The sequence below is a fragment of the Malania oleifera genome, chromosome 2, assembly GCF_029873635.1.
Source record: "Malania oleifera isolate guangnan ecotype guangnan chromosome 2, ASM2987363v1, whole genome shotgun sequence".
Lineage (NCBI taxonomy): Eukaryota > Viridiplantae > Streptophyta > Magnoliopsida > Santalales > Ximeniaceae > Malania > Malania oleifera.
In genome coordinates, this window is record NC_080418.1 from 48655864 (window position 1) to 48676147 (window position 20284).

Genomic DNA, 20284 nt, shown 5'->3' on the forward strand with positions numbered 1-20284 from the left:
CTCCTTAAGTAACTTCGTTGTCATCCACCAATGCTTGGCCTCCCCATTCATCTTAAAAACAACGTACAACACCTTTTATTCATCTGCACAAGGAAGACTTGCCAATATACCCTCCATCTCTTGGATCCACTCCTTCACAGCAATTGCATCAGCCATTCCGGTAAAAGTTAGGAGATTCATATAGGTGAATTGCTCGATGGAGCAGCTCGGATCAATTGGTGACTAGTTCCATCCCCCAAAATTCCTTACATCATCTGCCATAACCTGCTGACCTGCACTATGTAGCATCTTTCGGATCAATTGGTGACCAGTTCCATCCCCCAAAATTCCTTACATCATCTGCCATGACCTGCTAACTTGCACTATGCAGCATCTTATCAGAATAACTGCCACCAATGCTGAAAGCCCCTATGTTGCCACTACGTCCAGCATTTATGTTGCTGCAACTAGGATCCATTTTGAAAAGGAAATAAGCATAGTCTAAGGATCCAATCTGCATAACATAACTAACATATTTATCTAATCAAAATATCATGCTACTAATTAATATATTGTCCTTATTCTCAGTTTAAGATCCAGTCCAGTAATTGAGAAACACAACCCAACAATTGTTTACTGTGACTTAGGGACCCTATCCTTATAATTTACGTATCTAACAAAAACTCTTAGTATCCTTTATATCTTGACATCCTTATCTTAATTCAAGATTCAATCCCACACTTTAGAAACACAGCTCGACAATAGTTTATTATGGATTTCTTGAAATCGTCACCTGAGGAAAGACACAGAAACCCCCACGGAAGTCTTGCCGCCAACTGCAGAACAAAACCTCAATTCCTTTTTCCTATACTCTGGTACTGTTTCTACTACACTCTAGAGTCTATAGAACCTAACAACCTAGGTTGTGATACCAAACAGTAACGACCTACCTATTTTTCCATATTTATAATTATATATATATATATATATATATATATATATATATCAACATACATAATAACCCTGTTAACCTGCTTATAAACTAGACTAATCAAGATCAAGCCAGACTTGTGGGTATCGAGGAAATACATGTCTCACATTTCTAATACCTAAGCAGCGGAAAACATAAATTGCATACATATCATCCAACCAGTAACAATACCAAAGTTTTACTAAATCTTCCCTATACGTACTGTCATCCACTAAAAGATCCAAAAAGTCAACCTAGCATCATAACCCAAAAACAACCTGACCCTAACTTATCTACTTACCTTTCAGATAGGGTAGTTCTGTCAATCACTACTACTACAGAGCTTGGTCCGCCTGCCTATCTGGAATTTCTGAAATGTTTAAAATGCTGGGGTTAGACGCCTCTCAATAAGGAAGATAAACTACTATCAGTGTGTGGCAACATGAGTATTTTACGTTATATATACATAATTAGTACATAATTTATATCTTGTATAAACAGTTGTATCATATTTGAATAAAACATGATTTAACATAACATAATTTAACATGCTAAATTCCTATTCTAAAAAATCATCTTATATAAACATATTATAATTGAGTTATTACCAGGATAGATAGATAGTTAGCTATCGTCATGTCTTATCGCCCACATGTCAGGGTTGTACAGCCCAAAGGCAGGACCTAGCAATGGCAGGCCGACCAAGCTAAGCCAAACATAGGTGTGTAAGTACGATGGACATGTTCTACCTGAGCCAGACTACCAAGGGAACTACGACACTCCCATAAAAGCCACATTGACTGCCATCTCCCACACTCTACATAAGATGTGTGGTAGCACTAAAGTAAATGTAAACGTGAACATACAGCTATGGTACCGTGCTTCGTGAAACTAAACTAAGCTATCTAGGTTGTGATAACATATAATACATTTTATAATATTGAACATAGCAGTTTCATATTTCAAGGTAAAACATGACATGATAATATTTTCTTGAAACTTGACATGACATGCATAATTACGACATTTTATGCCATCATATCAAAACGTAAAAATGATGACACCAGCGCCGGCATAACATAACGTACTTGTACATGAAAATCTTGCACTTGTTAACATGATATTCTTAAAACCATAGTTTTTGTACTATTTTTATGATTTTCCTAAAAACTGCTATAACATGCTTAGTTTGAAAAAATCATAATATTTCAAAACAACATAATTTTCATGGAAATATTATACTCATGCCACACATATATAAATAACCTTCCTAACTCATAATTTGTTTTGAAATCATATTTCCTTATAAAATGTGTAAAATCATTTCCCTTTTCAACAACATTATTCCAAAACATGGTTCCATAACATATATATTTTTGTGAAAATAAATGCTGCATAATAATAAATAATTTCCTGAAAAAGGCTGACTTAATTTATCCTCTTACCTGACTTATTGAGGAGCCTACAAACTTAACCAAACCTACTTTTGTGGTGGTCCCAGCTTAACATCATGAAATTACATTTTCCTAAAAAAAAAAAAAAATTCAGTATTATTCTATCTAAAACATTTTCCTCAGTCCATAAACACCAAATACCTTATAAAACTTAAAATACCCAACTTACCCAGATTTTGGGATGGTGCCTAGGTTGGCCTAACCAACGAGCTATTCTAGCAGACTTGAAGAGAATCTTTGCAGGAGTTGCGTGGTGGCTTTTGATCGTCGAGTTGCCAAGAATCAAAGCCGAAAATGAAGAGAGAGGGTTGAGGAGATGAGGTTTAGAGAGAGAAAGAGAGAGAGAGCTTCATGCAATAATTTCTCATTGAATTCTTGAGGTTGTTATATTTATAAAACACGGATTTGTTGACGAGACACGTCACCTCGTAGATGAGTTCATGAAGGGAGTTCATCGATGAACACTTACCCCTCGTCGACGAGACACATGTCTATATCAACAAGCCCAAGAAGCCTGTTCGTCGATGAGCACTCTGCACTCATTGACGAGACCCTACTGAATCCCCTTTTTGAAAAATCCTTTTTCTCTCCTTTCTTTTATTATTTAATTACTATAATTCTTCGGGTCTCTACATTCTCACCTCCTTATAAAATTTCATTCTTGAAATTTATTATCTATATTGAACACCATCCTTTAAGAAAAATGAACTACTTATTTTATTAGTTACCATCATTTGTGGCAGAGGAATACCGTGGTTACATTTAGGGTTTTGGGAGATTACAAATACATAAAAGAAAAATTCTCCCAAACCAAAATACTACTTACTAACAGAAAATTATTACATGTATTAACTAACTTGCACAAAAGAAACTTAACATACTTACCTACATCTTTTCTTGATTACTGTTGATCCTTACTAAAATAGATGCAGGTATTTCTGTTGTATTTCTTCCTCAAGCTCTCATGAAGCTTCTTCCACCACATGATTCCTCCATAGGATTTTGACTAATGAAATTCTCTTATAACTCCATTTATGTTCTTTCCTGTCTAAGATCTACACTAGTATCTCTTTAGAAACCAGTGAATCTATGATTTCTATCTCTGTAGAACTGACCATGTGGGAAGGATCTGGGACGTATTTTCTCAGTATAGAAACATGAAATATGTTGTGTATCCTAGATAAAATAGGTGGTAAAGCTAGTCGGTAGGAAACTATCCCCGCTCTCTTAAGTATCTCAAAAGTGCCAATAAACCTAGGGCTCAACTTACCCTTCCTCCCAAACCTCATAGTACCTTTCAGTGGCGCTATTTTCAGAAATACATGGTCTCCACTTCAAATTTCAACTTTCGGCGGTGATTATCAGTGTAACTTTTTTGCCAAATTTGAACTGCACTGATTCTATCTCTAATAAGCCAGAATTTATCGTACGCCTGCTACACTATTTCTAGTCCCAAAACTCACCTCTCACCTATCTCATCTCAATATAGAGGAGAATGACATCTCCTACCATAGAGCACCTCATAAGCTGCCATGTCGATATTGGTCTGATAGCTATTATTGTATGCAAACTTTACCAGCGGCATATAATGAGTCCAACAACCCCTGAAATCCAGCAAATATTCTCATAGCATATTTTCTAATATCTAAATCATCTTTTCTGACTACCCGCCCATTTGAAGATGAAACCCTGTGCTAAATGACAACTGAGACCCCAGAGCCTCTTGCAAGCTCCTCCAAAACCATGACGTGAAACGTGGGTCTTAGTTTGATACTATAGACAATGGCACACCATATGATCGTACTATCATTTGAATATATATTTCCGTCAGTATGTCCTTGGAGTAGTTGACTTTAATAGGAATAAAGTGAGCAGTCTTGGTCAATCAACCTACAATCATGCTAATAGCATTCTGTCCATACTGTACTGGCGGAAAACCAGTCACGAAGTCCATAGTGATGTGATCCCATTTCCACTTCGAGATGTAAAGTGGTTGTAGTTGACCTACCAAACTCTGGTGCTCAACCTTAACCTACTAGCACGTCAAACACTGCTGCACAAATTCAGCTATCTCTCTCTTTATGCCACTCCAAAAGAAATACTCTCACAGATCCCTATACATTTTAGTGCTACGAGGATGAGCCGTGTGCAGGGACTTGTGAGCCTCCTCAAGGATCACCTTTCTAATATCCTCATTTGCAAGCATGCATAATCTGGTACGGAACTGCATAGCTCAGTCATCTGAAATACTAAAATCATCCCCTATCCTTCTTGTACCTTCTCCATCAACTCCATCAACTCTAAATCATTTGTTTGGGCTGCTTCAATCTTTTCATATAGTGTAGGATGCACCACCATGTTGGAAATCAATGCTTGGTGATCACTTCCTACTAACTCCACGCCAAGCCTCTCCAAGTCCATCAGGATCGGGTGCTGAATTACTACTGCTAACTGTGTTGTTTCCCCTGATTTTCGGCTCAAAGCATCAGCCACCACATTTGCTTTACCTGGATGGTAACTGATGGTGCAATCATAATCCTTGATATGCTCTAACCATCTTCTTTGCAACATATTCAGCTTCTTCTGCATGAAGAAGTACTTTAAACTTTTATAGTCTGAAAATATTTCACATCTTTCTCCGTACAGATAATGCCTCAAAATTTTTAGTGCATGAACCACTACAGCCAATTCTAGATCATGAGTGGGATAATTCTTTTCATATTCTTTCAATTATCTAGAGGCATATGCCAGTACTCTGCCTAACTACATCAATACACATCTGAGCCCCATTAAAGATGCATCATAGTAGATCACATAACCATCACCTCCTGATGAAATAGTCAATGCTGGTGTTGTGACAAGCTTTTGTTTCAATTCCTGGAAGCTCTACTCATAATTGTTATCCCATTCAAACCTGACATTCTTTCTGGTTAGTCATGTCAGAGGCTCTAATAAAGCATAAAATCCCTCTACAAACCAATGGTAATATCCCGTCAGTCCTGAGAAACTCCTGACTTCCTGTACGTTCCTTGGTCTAGCCCAATTTACCACTACCTCAATTTTGCTGGAATCTACCGAAATTTAATTTCCTGATCTAGCATACCCCAAAAACGTAACTTTATCTAACCAGAATTCACATTTGCTAAACCTGGCATGCAATTTCTTTTCCTTAAGGATCTGAAGTACTAGCCTTAAGTGCATCTCATGCTCCTCAAAACTCCTCGAGTTGACCAATATGTCATCAATGAAAACCACAATGAACTGGCTAAATACTGGTGAAAGATTTTATTCTTCAAATCCATTAATACAGCAGGAGCATTCATCAAACCAAATGACATTACTAGAAATTCATAATGCCCATACCTGATCCTGAAAGTCGTCTTCGAAATATTTTTGATTTTAACATTTACCCGATGATAACCTGACCTAAGTTTGGCCATAAAATAGACCCGTGTACCCTGGAATTGATAAAATAAATCATCTATACGGGTTAGGGGATATTTGTTCTTAATTGTTACTTTATTTATTTCCCTATAATCTATGCACATCCTCATAGACCCATATTTCTTTCATAAATTACTTTGAAACTCTCCAGAGCGATACACTAGGTCTGGTAAACTCTTTATTCAATAAATCCTGCAACTGATCCTTCAGCTCTTTCAGTCCATTAGGGGCCATTCTGTAAGGCGCTTTAGATATTGGTGCCGAGAAGTTTCTCTAAAAACATCTGGAAACCCTTTGACTACTAGAATATCAACTTATTTCAATTCTTTCTTTGACGTCTACTAGATACACATAACATACCCTTGGCACGAATCTATATCAGCCTTTCCACTGGAATAACCTACACTAACTGTGGCGCGGTGCACGCACATGATCCTACGAATTTGAATTCCTACTCACTCAGAAGTCTAAATATTACTTCTTTTTAATAGCAACAATGTTGGCATAATCAGCTGCTCGCAATCCATGGCTCAATATCACGTCCAACCTTTCATAAGCCTAACACCACAAGGTCGGCTAGTGATACTTTCTCCTAAATGTAGTTCCCTTCTACAACCCACTCTAATCCAGTCGGCGTAATTACTAACAACTCTACATCAAACAAGTGTGTCTCAATCCCAAATAATTAAACATATTCCCATAATACGAACGAATAAGTGGTACCTGAGTCAAATTAAAAACAATAACTTATATGGTAAAATAATAAGAGTACCTCACATAATGTCTCTGAAAGTTTCAGCATCTCCCAGTGCTAACGGGTAAACCCACACATGCTCAGTATTTCGTTGCTGACCTCCACGGGGCGCCTGAGTATTACCCCAAAGCCGTTTGGGAGCTGATGCTATAATATGCTACACACGACAAACTCGTGCTACATGACCCGATCTACCACATTGGTAGCAAACCTTCTTCCCTACTTAATATTCTCTCAAGTGTCTCTTTCCACATGTTTGACGAATAGGGTAGGTCTGCCCTCCCTAAACCTCACAGGTCCCTGCTCCTGCCTCTGACCACCGCTAGGTCCACCTCTCCTCCTTGGACCTCGATTGGGCCCCTCCTAAAACCTAGAAGGCATAGGCCTCTTCCTCTGATTAAATTCCATAAACTCCTTCACCTGAGCATCCCGAATGGAAGAGGAAATGTATTACTCACAGAAAATTTCTTTAAAACGATTCCACAGTAGGGTCACTAATACAAGCTTTTGCTCTTCAAGTAACTTCTCCGTTGTCCACCAATTCTTGGCCTCCCCAGTCATCTTAAAAACAACATACAACACCTTTTGTTCATCTGCACAGCGAAAACTTGCCAATATACCATCCATCTCTTGGATCCACTCCTTCGCAGCAATTGCATCGGCCCTTCTGGTAAAATTTGGGGGATTCATACAGGTGAATTGATCAATAGAGCAGCTTGGATCAACTGGTGACCAGTTCCGTCCCCCAAAATTCCTTACATTATCTGCCATGACCTGTTGACCTGTACTACGCAGCATCTGATCAGAATAACTACCACCAATGTCGAAAGCCCCTATGTTGCCACTACCTCCAGCATTTATGTTGCTACAACCAGGATCCATTCTGAAAAAGGAAATAAACATAGTTTGAGGATCCTATCAGCATAACATAACTAACATATTTATCTAATCAAAATATCATGCTATGAATTAATATATCGTCCTTATTTTCAGTTTAAGATCGAGTTTAGTAATTGAGAAACACAACCCAACAATAGTTTACTATGACTTAAGGACCCTATCCTTATAATTTACGAATCTAACCAAAACTCTTAGTATCCCTTATATCTTGACATCCTTATCTTAATTCAAGATTCAGTCCCACACTTTAGAAACACAACCCAACAATAGTTTACTATGGTTTTCCGAAAATCATCACCCTAGAAAAGACACAGAAATCACCATAGAAGTCCTGCCTCCAACTGCAAAACAAAACCATAATTCCTTTTTCCTATAGTCTTGTATTATTTCTACTGCACTATAGAGTTTACAGAACCTAGCAACCTAGGTTCTGATATCAAACTGTAATGAAATACCTATTTTTCCATATTTATTATATATATAACAACATACATAATAACCCTGTTAACTTGCTTATAAACTGGACTAATCAAGATCAACCCAAACCTGTGGGTACCGAGGAAATACCTGTTATACATTTATAATACCTAAGTAGTGGAAAACCTAAATTACATACATATCTTCCAACTAGTAACAATACCAAAGTTTTACTAAATCTGCCATATACGTACAGTCATCCACAAAAAGACCCAAAAAGTCAACCTAGGATTATAACCCTAAAACAACCTAACCCTAGCTCTTCTACTTACCCTTAAAATAGGGTAGTTCTGTCAATCACTACTACTACAAAGCTTGGTCTGCTTGCCTATCTGGAATTCCTGAAATGTTTGTAATGTTAGGATGAGACACCTCTTAATAAGGGAGATAAACTAAAATCAGTGTGTGGCAACGTGAATATTTTACGTGATATACACATAAAGAGTACATAATTCATATAAGGTATAAACAGTTGTATCATATTTGAATAAAACATGATTTAACATAACATAGTTCAACATACTAAATTCCTATTCTAAAAAATCATCGTATATAAACATATCATACTTGAGTTATTACCCATGATAGATAGATAGTTAGCTATCGTCATGTCTTATCCCCCACATAGCAGGGTTGTATGGCCCAAAGGCAAGACCTGGCAATGGCTGGGCGACCATGCTAAGTCAAACATAGGTGTGTAAGTACGATGAGCATGTTCCACCTGAGCTGGACTACCAAGGGAACTACGACACACTCATAAAAGCCACATTGACTGCCATCTCCCGCACTCTACATAAGATGTGTGGTAGCACTAACATAAACGTAAACATGAACATACAGTTATGGTACCGTGCTTTGTGAAACTAAACTAAGCTATCTAGGTTGTGATAACATATAATACATTTCATAATATTAAACATAGCAGTTTCATATTTCAAGGTAAAACATGACATGATAATATTTTCTTGAAACTTGACATGACATGCATAATTACGACATTTTATGCCATCATATCAAAACGTAAAAATGATGACACCGGCGCCGGCATAACATGACGTACTTGTACATGAAAATCTTGCACTTGTTAACATGATATTCTTAAAACCATAGTTTTTGTACTATTTTTATGATTTTCCTAAAAACTGCTATAACATGCTTAGTTTGAAAAAATCATAATATTTCAAAATAACATAATTTTCATGGAAATATTATACTCATGCCACACATATATAAATAACCTTCCTAACTCATAATTTGTTTTGAAATCATATTTCCTTATAAAATGTGTTAAAATCATTTGCCCGTTTAACAGTAGTATTCCCAAACATAGTTCTATAACAAACATATTTTTCTGAAAATAAATGCTACATAATAATAAATTATTTCATGAAAAATGTTAACTTAATTTATCCCCTTACCTGACTTACTGAGAAGCCTACAAACTTAGCCAAACTTACTATTATGGTGTTCCCAGTTCAACATCCTGAAATTACATTTTCCTTAACAAAAGTTCAGTATTATTCTATCTAAAACATTTTCCTTAGTCCAGAAACACCAAATATCTTATGAAACTTAAAATGCCCAACTTACCTAGATTTTGGGATAGTGCCCAAGTTGGCCTAACCAACGAACTATTCCAGTAGACTTGAAAAGAATCTTTGTGGGAGTAGCGTGGCGGCTTCCGATCGTCGAACCGACGAGAATCGAAACTGAAAATGAAGAGAGAAGGTAGAGGAGACGAGGTTTAGAGAGAGAGAGAGAGAGAGAGAGAGAGAGAGAGAGAGAGAGAGAGAGAGAGAGAGAGAGAGAGAGAGAGAGAGAGAGAGAGAGGGTTTCATGCAAGAATTTCACACTGAATTCTTGAGGTTGGTATATTTATAAAACATGGATTCGTCGACATGACACGTAATCTCATCGTGTCTCGTCGACGAGTTCATGAAGGGAGTTCGTCGACGAACCCTAACCCCTTGTCGACGAGTTTCAAACCCTGAAATCATCTCTCTCGGTAAAGTCTCGTTGATGAGACACATGTCCATGTCAACGAGCCCAAGAAGCCTGTTCGTCGACGAGCACTCTGCACTTGTCGATGAGACCCTGATGAATTCACTTTTTGAAAAATCCTCTTTCTCTCATTTCTTTTATTATTTAATTACTATAATTTTTTGGGTCTCTACATGGATCCTACTAGAAATTCTGTGTCAAGTGGAGAGATAAACCAATTTCATAGCACAACTGGATTTTGAAGGAAGATCTAATTTGTATCAACATGGGATGTTACTCCTAGCACTTCGTATTTAATTCTTCACGGAAGAATTCTTTTAGGCCCGGGAGAGACAATGGGGATCGACATGCGTTAGCCCTTCATCCTGCAGATGTCTTGACATGTGGACGACCTCCAGATGTCTACGTTCTTCATCGACATGGTGACGATGTTTCGTTCGCTGACATGGTGACACATGGACGACCCCCGGATGTCCACAATGCTTGATAACCACTTGAAGATCTTATGGAGATACTTGATGATTTTTCAGAATAAAGAAGCCCCAAGTTGTGATTTTACAATTCCAAGGCTTAAGACCTTTGTAGGCCCCACACAGATCTACTGTGTCCCACACGGCTACTCTAGGCCTCCCAAAACTTGGGCCTCCCTTTTAACTTTATTTATATTTAATTAATTGCATTATGAGTTGTTAAGTACTTAATTTGTGAGAGATTTATGTGAGTTAATTTTTGAACATTAAGTGAGTTGTCTCCCATGCCTGTATGGAAATGTTTAGGTCATTTATTGCTAGGTCTTTATTTTCCCTATATATATATATATATTGCTATTGTAAAAGATGAATAAAAGTCAAGTATTATTATTGATTGAATAAAGGTTCTTCCTTTGAAAGTTCAGAGTTTTGTTCCGATCCTTGCGGTTGAGTGGCGAGAGGCTATGACATTTTCCCTATAGATCAGTTGGTGTGAGACCAACAATCTATCCATCAAGCTATCCAACATCTAACCATCACATCAATCCATCACATCGTTCCATCTCTGATCATCCCATGCCCTCCACACCCGATGAACAACGAGTAGCAACCTTTATATTGGTTCACCGTGATCTCAAGGAATTTTTGGTTTGATTCACATTTGTTGATCATTGGTAAGTTATCTAGAGGAGTCACATGATAATACTTTACCTAACCCATCCATAACTTTGTTACCATATTTTTTTAAGATTCCATAAGCACCCGTTTCGCAAAAAAAAAAAACCCTTAAAAATCCCATTTTTATTAAGTTCCTTCGCCACGAGTCGACTGATTACCTCCAAAACTTGAAATTTCTCACTATTTATTCACATACTTGCTTGTCAACTGTGAGATATGATTGTGATAATATTGATTTATTGTTTTGAATGATTGAATGATATTTGAATGGCATATAACTTGACTATCTTGTAAAAGAATCACCTAAGACTAATTTGAATATGATTATATACCTTTTTAAAATCCTCGACTGCATGATAAAACATGATTCATTTTGTTTATATTTGATTGTTTAAATTTTAGTTTTAAAGTGTTATGTGATTGAGCATTGTAACCCATAGAACTAGGTCATCCATCCCCATCCTACATGAGTGCTAGTGCAGCCTGCATCCAATGCCCCTGGTGACAGGAATTAATTCTAGAAATTAGATGCATGAATTGTATCAAATTTAACTTTTAGTGAACAAAAATCAAGTGACAAGATCTCTCACCAATTTTGCAATGAACACCACAAACAGCTTCGTGGAAATGCCCGTATGAAGTGTGGTGGCAGCATCTAAAGTGAAAAAACTTGAGCCCTCAAACACCGACACCGAGTACTGAAAGTACAGGTCGTCTCCTCTTGCACTGATGCTAGTGACACATGGCTCTGAATCTCTCTCTCGCGGGAAGAATCTCTAAACCTTCTTCGCTTCCTCTCTATTCCGTTCATCCCAAAGTTCGACCGTTGGATCTCACAAGTGCTACGTCGTTCAAATTTCTTGCATCTACGCGCAAATTTTTCGAACCTCACTATTCTTCCCCTCCTCTGTTTCTTGACCACTTCTACGACGATGACAACTTTGCCTACAGCTTTGATCCTAACTTGTTCTTCTCATCTCTTTTAGATCGTTCAGTCAATAAAAAGCATTTGAATCAAATCCATGCCCAGCTTCTTGTTTTTGGATTGCAGTTTAGCGGTTTCTTAGTGACCAAGTTTGTTAATGTGAGTTCGAATCTCGGTGAAATCCGATACGCCCGCAAGTTGTTTGATGGAATGCCCAGCCCAGACGTGTTTCTGTGGAACGCGATTATCCGCGGTTATTCGAGGCACAATTTGTTCGATGATGCAATTGAAATGTATTCGAGAATGCAAGATGTGGGGGTAAGCCCGGATTGCTTCACCTTTCCTCATGTATTGAAGGCGTGCAGTGGACTAGCGGCGCATCAGATGGGTAGACTTGTGCATGGGCAGATATTCAGGCATGGGTTTGATTCGGATGTTTTTGTGCAGAATGGTCTTGTGGCTTTGTATGCTAAATGCGGTCAAATTGAGCGTGCCAAGATTGTTTTTGATGGGTTATATGATAGGACAATTGTTTCATGGACTTCAATAATTTCTGGGTATGCCCAGAATGGCCAGCCTCTGGAAGCGTTGAGAATTTTTAGCCAAATGAGACAGTTGAATGTGGAACCTGATTGGATCGCTCTTGTGAGTGTTCTGAGGGCTTACACTGATGTGGAAGACTTGCAACAAGGAAAATCTGTACATGCTTCCGTGATAAAAATGGGTCTTGATTTTGAATCAGATTTGCGTGTTGCACTTACAGCAATGTATGCTAAGTGTGGGCAGGTAATAGTTGCTAGATCATTGTTTGGTGAAATGGAGGCGTCGGACGTAATTTTGTGGAATGCCATGATTTCTGGTTATGCAAAGAATGGTTATGCTGATGAAGCTGTTAGGCTTTTCCGAAAGATGATTTGTAAGAAGATTAGGACTGATTCTGTTACTTTACGATCTGCTATCTTAGCCTGTGCCCAAGTTGGATCCCTTGAATTAGCTGAATGGATGGATAATTACGTCAGTAAGAGTGAGAATAGGGAAGATATTTTTGTCAACACAGCCCTTATCGACATGTATGCAAAATGTGGAAGTGTAAATTTGGCTCGCAAAGTATTTGACCGAACCCCTAATAAAGATGTTGTTGTATGGAGTGCAATGATTGTGGGATATGGATTGCATGGTCGGGGCCGAGAAGCCATTGATATTTTCTATGCAATGAAGCAAGCTGGGGTTCAACCAAATGATGTGACCTTTGTTGGGCTCCTTACAGCATGCAATCATTCAGGTCTTGTAGAAGAGGGATGGACATTCTATCACTGCATGAGAGATTTTGGGATTGAGCCCCGCCATCAGCATTGTGCTTGTGTGGTTGATCTTCTTGGACGGGCAGGGTATTTGGACAAAGCATATAATTTTATTACGAATATGCCAGTTGAACCAGGTGTAACTGTATGGGGAGCCCTTTTGAGTGCATGCAAAATCTATCGCCATGTGAAATTGGGAGAATATGCTGCAGAACAACTTTTCTCCTTAGACCCATTAAATACTGGGCATTATGTGCAGCTCTCAAATCTCTATGCTTCAGTACGGTTGTGGGATCATGTCACAAAGGTGCGGGTATTGATGAGGGAGAAGGGATTGACCAAGGACCTGGGTTATAGTTTGATTGAGATCAATGGGAAGCTTCAGGCATTCCATGTTGGAGACGTGTCGCACCCAAGATGGAAGGAGATTTCTGAAGAGCTTGAGAATTTGGAAAGGAGGTTGACGGATGCTGGATTTGTCCCGCATGCCGAATCTGTTCTGCATGACTTGAATTATGAAGAGAAGGTGGAGACTCTCTGTAACCACAGTGAGAGGCTGGCAATTGCTTATGGGCTTATCAGTACGGCCCCTGGAACAACACTTAGAATAACCAAGAATCTTCGGGCATGCATAAACTGTCATTCAGCTACCAAGCTGATTTCGACGCTTGTAAATAGGGAGATAGTTGTTAGGGATGCAAACCGTTTCCATCATTTCAAGGATGGATTTTGTTCTTGTGGAGATTACTGGTGAGAAGGATGCTTGTTGTTCACATTCATCAGTAATATCCTGTTGCAGCTGTAGGGGACCTTAGCATTTTTCTGCTACTAAACCTGAATCAGGTATAATGACGACCGACCTGCAATCATTTAGCAAATTTTTGTGTCTGCAACTAAACCTGAAACAGGTATAATGAAGACTGACCTGCAATTGCTTAGGAATCTTTTTGAGTTTCTCCAACAAAACCTGAAAAAGGTTTAAGGATGACTGTCCTGCAATTGCTTTTTGGGAAGATGTGGATATAATAAGGTTTTGCGGCTTCATATCCAGACCACAGATTTTGGTGTGCCGGCCAGCTGTAGCAAAGAATGCATTTGTCATGAACTGAAAACAGAGTTAGAAAGATGAAAAACAATAATGATAACTTCTCAGTTTGTAAATGGAAAAGAAAAGGTGTTTGATTTGATTTGTGGTGTTAATTGATTTTTAATTCATTGTAGTTCTCACTATAAGGATGAAATTGATTGATGTACTTTTATTTGTTGGATTGTACAACTTGCAGATGAATTCCCAACTGCAATAGCCTATCTAAATTGATTTTCTTTAGCTTTTTGAGGTTGTTCGTTTGTTATCTTCTTATCTTCTTACAATTGATTGGCCCCATAAAAAAGGGGGGTGGGGGGTGCAATACGAGATTCTGAGGTAGTGTCATTTTATTGGTGTATGAGAGTACTTCTAGGTTTTCACATGAGGTATATGTGTGTGTGTGTTTATGCATTACTGAAACCAATTTTCATTACAATTTAGTGAAGCTAGTTTTCACATGATCTATGTAATCGTTGCCTTCTATTTTTTTTGGTTCTTTCAACTTGCTGCATTTGTATGAATAACCTATTTTACAATAGCTAGCTAACAAGCTCATGCCAAGGCCTGTTTTGAGCTTTGGTTGGCAACATTTTGTTTGTTCAGCCATAGCAGAATTTGAAAGCAATTTGAGCCCCCGTATTGGGACCAACTATTTAAAACTCTTGATGCGCGCGCATGAAGAACCTTCTTTTTATAGGAAACAAACTTACGTGTGGTGGGTCCTGTGTCCCCTATAATAAAATCGTGCCATGTAAGTTGAGGGAACACAGTACTCTATGGCCTACAAATCTTTTCATTTTTATAGGATTTTGGCTATAAAACATGACTAAGCTAGTGCAAATCAAGCTTACCAAGAATTTACAATGAAATAAGTTAGGTCAAATGTGTGACTGCCACCCAATGTGCCGTGGAGAGATCAAATAAAAACTTGTTATTAGCTGGACTTTGCTTAATATTGAGGGTTCAATTAATCAATAATGGGATGCTACATAACTTGTCACGGCATCTCACGACTATTAAAAACCTCATTTATTTTTATTTAATTTTTTCATTTTAATGTTAATAAATATTAAAAATTTAATACAGCACATATAATATTATATTTCCCTTCTTGTTGTGCTATCATATTGTGAATTGTAATTTACCACAAGCATTGCATGATAAAATGCCCCAGAAAAAAATAATAAATAAATAAGCAAGTTGCAGAGTACCCTCCACCCCCACCCTCCCCAGCATCCCCACCTTTTTTCTCCACCCCCCCCCCCCCCCCCCCCCCCCCCCCCCCCCCCAATATTGAAGTGATTGGTTGACACATACCTTATTGCTGCCGGTTTTGTAAGCTTTTAAAATTTCAAGCTTTTAAAACGAGTAGTAGTAGTAGCGTATTGAAGGCGGCGACGGAGCATTTCTGGACCAACCTGCCATCCCTTAACTCGCGGGGCATCTCGTTCAGTTTGCTCGCAAAATCCGACTCAATATTGCTACCAAATCCAATGGTGGACTCGGGAACAAAACCATTGATACAGGTGTCACAACACCACTGCTTTTCAGATATAAAAAATTTATTGTATTCCCATATGTAGGAAACGGCTCAAAGGTTGTTAATTACCATCCTCCTCTCTTCCTTCCCTCGTTGAAAATGTCAACCCCAAACCCTAGTGCACCCATCTCACAACAGAGTCTCCACAAAGAAAAGAACATACTGATGAGGAAACACAGCCAGTAACTAACAACCAATGGAAACAAGATCTTCAAAGCGGAAGAAGCTATTGGAAGAGGAAAATGATTGTAGTAATAATGAGCAGGGAGGCAATGATCGAATCAGCAATCTGCCTGATGCTGTTCTTCACCAAATTCTCTTCCTTCTTCCCATCAAGTCCATTGCACAAACCAGTGTCTTGTCGAAACGATGGAGGCATCTCTGGTCCTCCTTCCCCGATTTGGACTTCACCACCATCTACCCGTTTGGCAGTTCTTTCTCAAATGTCAATCCCAGCAGAAGCACAAGGCTGCATTCCCTCACCGCCAAAGGAATGGACTTCATCACCCAGGTTCTCGATCTTCGTGACAAGCAGTCCGACGTAAGGATCCTTCGCTTCCGCGCCTGCTTGAGTTTTTCGCGCTTGAACGGCTTCATCCGTCGTGCCATTAGGCATAATGTTCAAGAACTTGAGGTCGAAGTCGCAACGAATGATTACTTCAACCTTCCGCGCTGCGTCATGACGAGTGAATCGCTAAGGGTTTTCAAGTTGAAGTCGCATTATCCGGGGTTTCGATTGCCTCCTTCATTTCTAATGACGGGCGGTTTTAGATCGCTCCACACTTTGTGTCTTTCGCTTATTATTTGTTACGACCAACCCTCTCTCCTTGATTTGTTTACGGATTCATCGTTTCCCCTACTTCGAAAATTGGTTCTCGATGCTTGTTTTGGGTTGAAACATCTTGGTATTAGCTGTAGATCCCTGCAAGATTTAACTCTAGAGAACTGTTTCCAGCTGCATGATTTGAATATCTCAAGCGCAAAATTGGAGAGATTGCGAGTAGCAAGTTGCTTTGATGCTTACGTAAGCAAGAGCTGGGTAAAGATTACCGCACCAAGGCTCCAAGTTCTTCTTTGGGATTACAATGCTATTACTGATAAAAGTTCTATAGAGAACTTGACGTTGCTTCATGAGGCCTCGGTTGGATTCTTCACACGTCCGGAGGATGTAAACGAGGTGAAAATTTGGAGTGTTTGCAATCTTCTATCTGGTCTCTCTCATGCCCAATGTTTAACACTTGATTCTCAATCTACCGAGGTGATTTATCTTATATTCTGATGTATTTTACCTGCAAATTAATATTTTTTCTGTACATTTACGATACATAATCATAACTGGAAGCTTTTAAGACATATCAGCAGCCTTTTCATGCCCTGATGATAGTTGCAAACCAATATCAATTATATAATAATTTCCAAAAGTGTATAGTTTGGGTTGTTAAATCATATTCTTGACATTAGGGATATAGTTGACTGAGTGTGGTTGTGGAGATGCTTTACTGATTCTGCCGGTGAAAGCCACAAATGGAAAATTTAGCTTGTACAATTCCTACATATATATATATATATATATAAAAGTCCTTTTTTCTCTTGTGGGCCATTGAGAAGTAAAAAATTGAAGAGGTTGAACTAGTTCAAGCTTCTTCATTGAAGGAATTACTGTCTGTATTTGTAGATTTAAGTCTGCCAATCCATGGCAAATTTTCGTATTGGTGTTTGATGTGTGAAAAGCCATCCTATCCATGGTAAAATTTCTTAATTATTGGTGTAAATGGTTGAAAAGCCATGATCATTAATTGATTTACAATTATTTGTTGTTGCAGATTTTGGCGAACACCAAGCGGTTTGGAGCTCTTTTGCATCCATTTGATAGCCTCAAACAGTTGGAATTGCATACGAGGTTTGACAAAAACAATATCCCAGGATTGGCATGCCTGTTTAGGAGCTCTCCTATGTTACACACACTCTCTCTCCAAATACTCAATGATCGCCGGGTTGAAAGAAGAGTAAGTACCATGCATCTTGCATGTTGAGCTTTGATTTTCTTTATTGTATATGTACAAATTTCAACATCTGCTACCTATTTCAGCAATTGAATAGGGACCGGTCTGGCTCCGAGGAGGAGCAATACTGGGAATCTCAGACACATACTTTAAAGTCCTTTCTACATCATCTTAAAGTGGTGAAGATCCATGGAGTTTTAGAATGTGAAAATGAAATCAGTTTAGCAAAGTTTTTGCTTAAGCATGGCAAGGAATTGCAGGAAATTATTCTTTGCTCGGGACAATATTGCAGCGGTCGAGATTCTCGTCAACAACGAAAAATTAAAGCAGAGATGATGGGATTCTCTTGGGCTTCTTCTAATGCTAAAATTCAATTTCACTAATAATGGTGCATTTTCTTTATGGTTCTAATTATGGAGCTACTTGGCATTTTTGTAAACTACATTATTTTAATTATGTGCAGATAATAAACATTTCTAATTAGCCCATGCACCGATGTGTTACCAAAACGCATAGAATTTTGAAAGCTTTAAGGGCTTTTGCTCGTCAAACATATACTTTAATGGGGGTGTCAGTTCCATTTTACATTTTATCAAAGAAATTGTTATAATAGATGAAATGAATCAGCCTCCGCCCTCCCCCCTGCCCTGGTATTTCTCAATATAAAAAAAAAAAAAAAAAAAAATCACTTATCACACTTTACTTGAGTTGGGGATTCAAGGAATTTGCTCACTGGCAAATCTCCTTTTCCTTAGAGATAGCGTTTGACTAAACTATGATACATACAACTAGAGGAATTGTATTTCTTTTCTCTCACTCTCTCTCTCTCTCTCTCTCTCTCTCCTCATCATAACTTTGAATCACAAGTATACTCATCCTTTTGATTAATTTTAAGCAAATCATTAGCAACAATAGGAATGCTTTAGGGTATCAAATTAATTATGATAGGTCTTTTTTGGCTTTCAATAGATATTTGCATCAAGACACGAAGAATTTTTTTAATTTATTTTAGAATTGGGCATATGAAGATGGTACTTAAATTGTCATAAGAAAAATATTTACGTCTCCATGTAGTTATTGGAGGGTGTTGGAAGAGTATTATTAATGGGTTAAAGGATTGTTGATGAAAAAAACTTAATGGTTGGAAGGCAAAATTGCACTTTGACTTTTCCTTTTTTTCTTTTTTTTTTCTTTTTTCTTTTTACAAGTCAAGTAAGTTGATTAATCAGTATCTACTATTGGAAAATCTCTATTTTGGTGTCATGGACCTTCAAGGTATATGTTTCTGCACCAATCCATTTGTCGAGAGCATGAACAATCCTTACATCCCACCAAGAGAAATGTTTTTGGAGGTCCCTAGTTACTTCTAAAGGACCTCTCAGATACTTAAGTTAGAGTATGAAGTGAGAATGCAGGGAGAAGTGGACTATAATTGTCACACATATCTTCTTAGTTCCAATTATGAGTCCATTTTTTAGGGGTTTGTCAGGATCATCATTGGAGTGCTGCTAGACTATTAGATATATCTTATTGAGTCGACTATATATATATATATGTTGGAGTTGGTTGCTATTAGATTATCTAGTGACGTCAAGTGACTTCTACAAGTTTTGTCTTCTAAAATAGGTTTTCAAAGGGGGTTCATCAATCATTGGGTGAGCATATAAGTCTAACATTCCCACAAGTGTAAGCGAAACACCAAAAAATGTGGGTGAGGGTATTGAATTGGTTGGTTAATTGAAGATATCAATGCCATTATGAACCTTTAAGGAGACCAAATATTAGGTCTCCTTAAGGTGCCATAATCTTTTAAGAAACTTTTGCTATTAGACAGTGCTGCCTTAGGGTTACCAAAGCTAGTGTAGTGGAAGTTTCAGTAGCCATGTTGCATGCAACACTGCCAAACAACCCTAAGTCCTACCTATCACCAAACTACATAATCTTACTTAGAAAACTTCAATGTTAGCATAGGCCAAGAGCTAGCTTTTACTAATATGCTTTTAGTGTCGAATGGACTCATTTAAAGAGGATTAATTAGGGACTACCTGTCTTTCTCTACCTACTTGTCGTGGTTCTTTCTTTTTTGAGTTGTCATAAGGTTTCTTAAGTTGTTTTGGTTGGGCATGGTACTCGTGCTACCATCTACTAACTAAACCTAGGTCCTACCTCTCACAAAGTTACTCTAAAGTCACTAGCTTTGAGTTAAGATGCATATTTACTCAATTAGTGTTCGTTATTTTCTATTTGAGGTGATACAACCTAATGTTGGGGAGTAAGTGTGTGTTGGTTTCTTCATGCACC

General features: G+C 38.1%; 2 protein-coding genes across 2 annotated transcripts; both read left to right on the forward strand.

Annotated features, from left to right (window-relative positions):
* Positions 1 to 11662: 11662 nt before the first annotated feature.
* Positions 11663 to 14693, forward strand: LOC131148677 (pentatricopeptide repeat-containing protein At3g12770-like). The gene has a single exon (XM_058098549.1). It carries the CDS (start codon positions 11870 to 11872, stop codon positions 14105 to 14107), a length of 2238 nt encoding a protein of 745 aa, XP_057954532.1. The 5' UTR covers positions 11663 to 11869; the 3' UTR covers positions 14108 to 14693.
* A 1483-nt stretch (positions 14694 to 16176) lies between these two features.
* LOC131148172 (putative F-box/FBD/LRR-repeat protein At4g03220) lies at positions 16177 to 18366 on the forward strand. Its single transcript, XM_058097903.1, has 3 exons — positions 16177 to 17238; positions 17804 to 17986; positions 18070 to 18366. Exons 1-3 carry the CDS (start codon positions 16177 to 16179, stop codon positions 18364 to 18366), a joined length of 1542 nt encoding a protein of 513 aa, XP_057953886.1.
* Positions 18367 to 20284: the final 1918 nt, after the last annotated feature.

Excerpts from the sequence above, each read along its gene's own strand:
- LOC131148677 (XM_058098549.1), top strand. The coding sequence starts at position 11,870 with ATGGCTCTGAATCTCTCTCTCGCGGGAAGAATCTCTAAACCTTCTTCG.
- LOC131148172 (XM_058097903.1), top strand. The coding sequence starts at position 16,177 with ATGGAAACAAGATCTTCAAAGCGGAAGAAGCTATTGGAAGAGGAAAAT. Across the intron at positions 17,239-17,803 it reads TTGATTCTCAATCTACCGAG|ATTTTGGCGAACACCAAGCG; the intron begins GTGATTTATCTT and ends TTGTTGTTGCAG. Across the intron at positions 17,987-18,069 it reads ATCGCCGGGTTGAAAGAAGA|CAATTGAATAGGGACCGGTC; the intron begins GTAAGTACCATG and ends TACCTATTTCAG.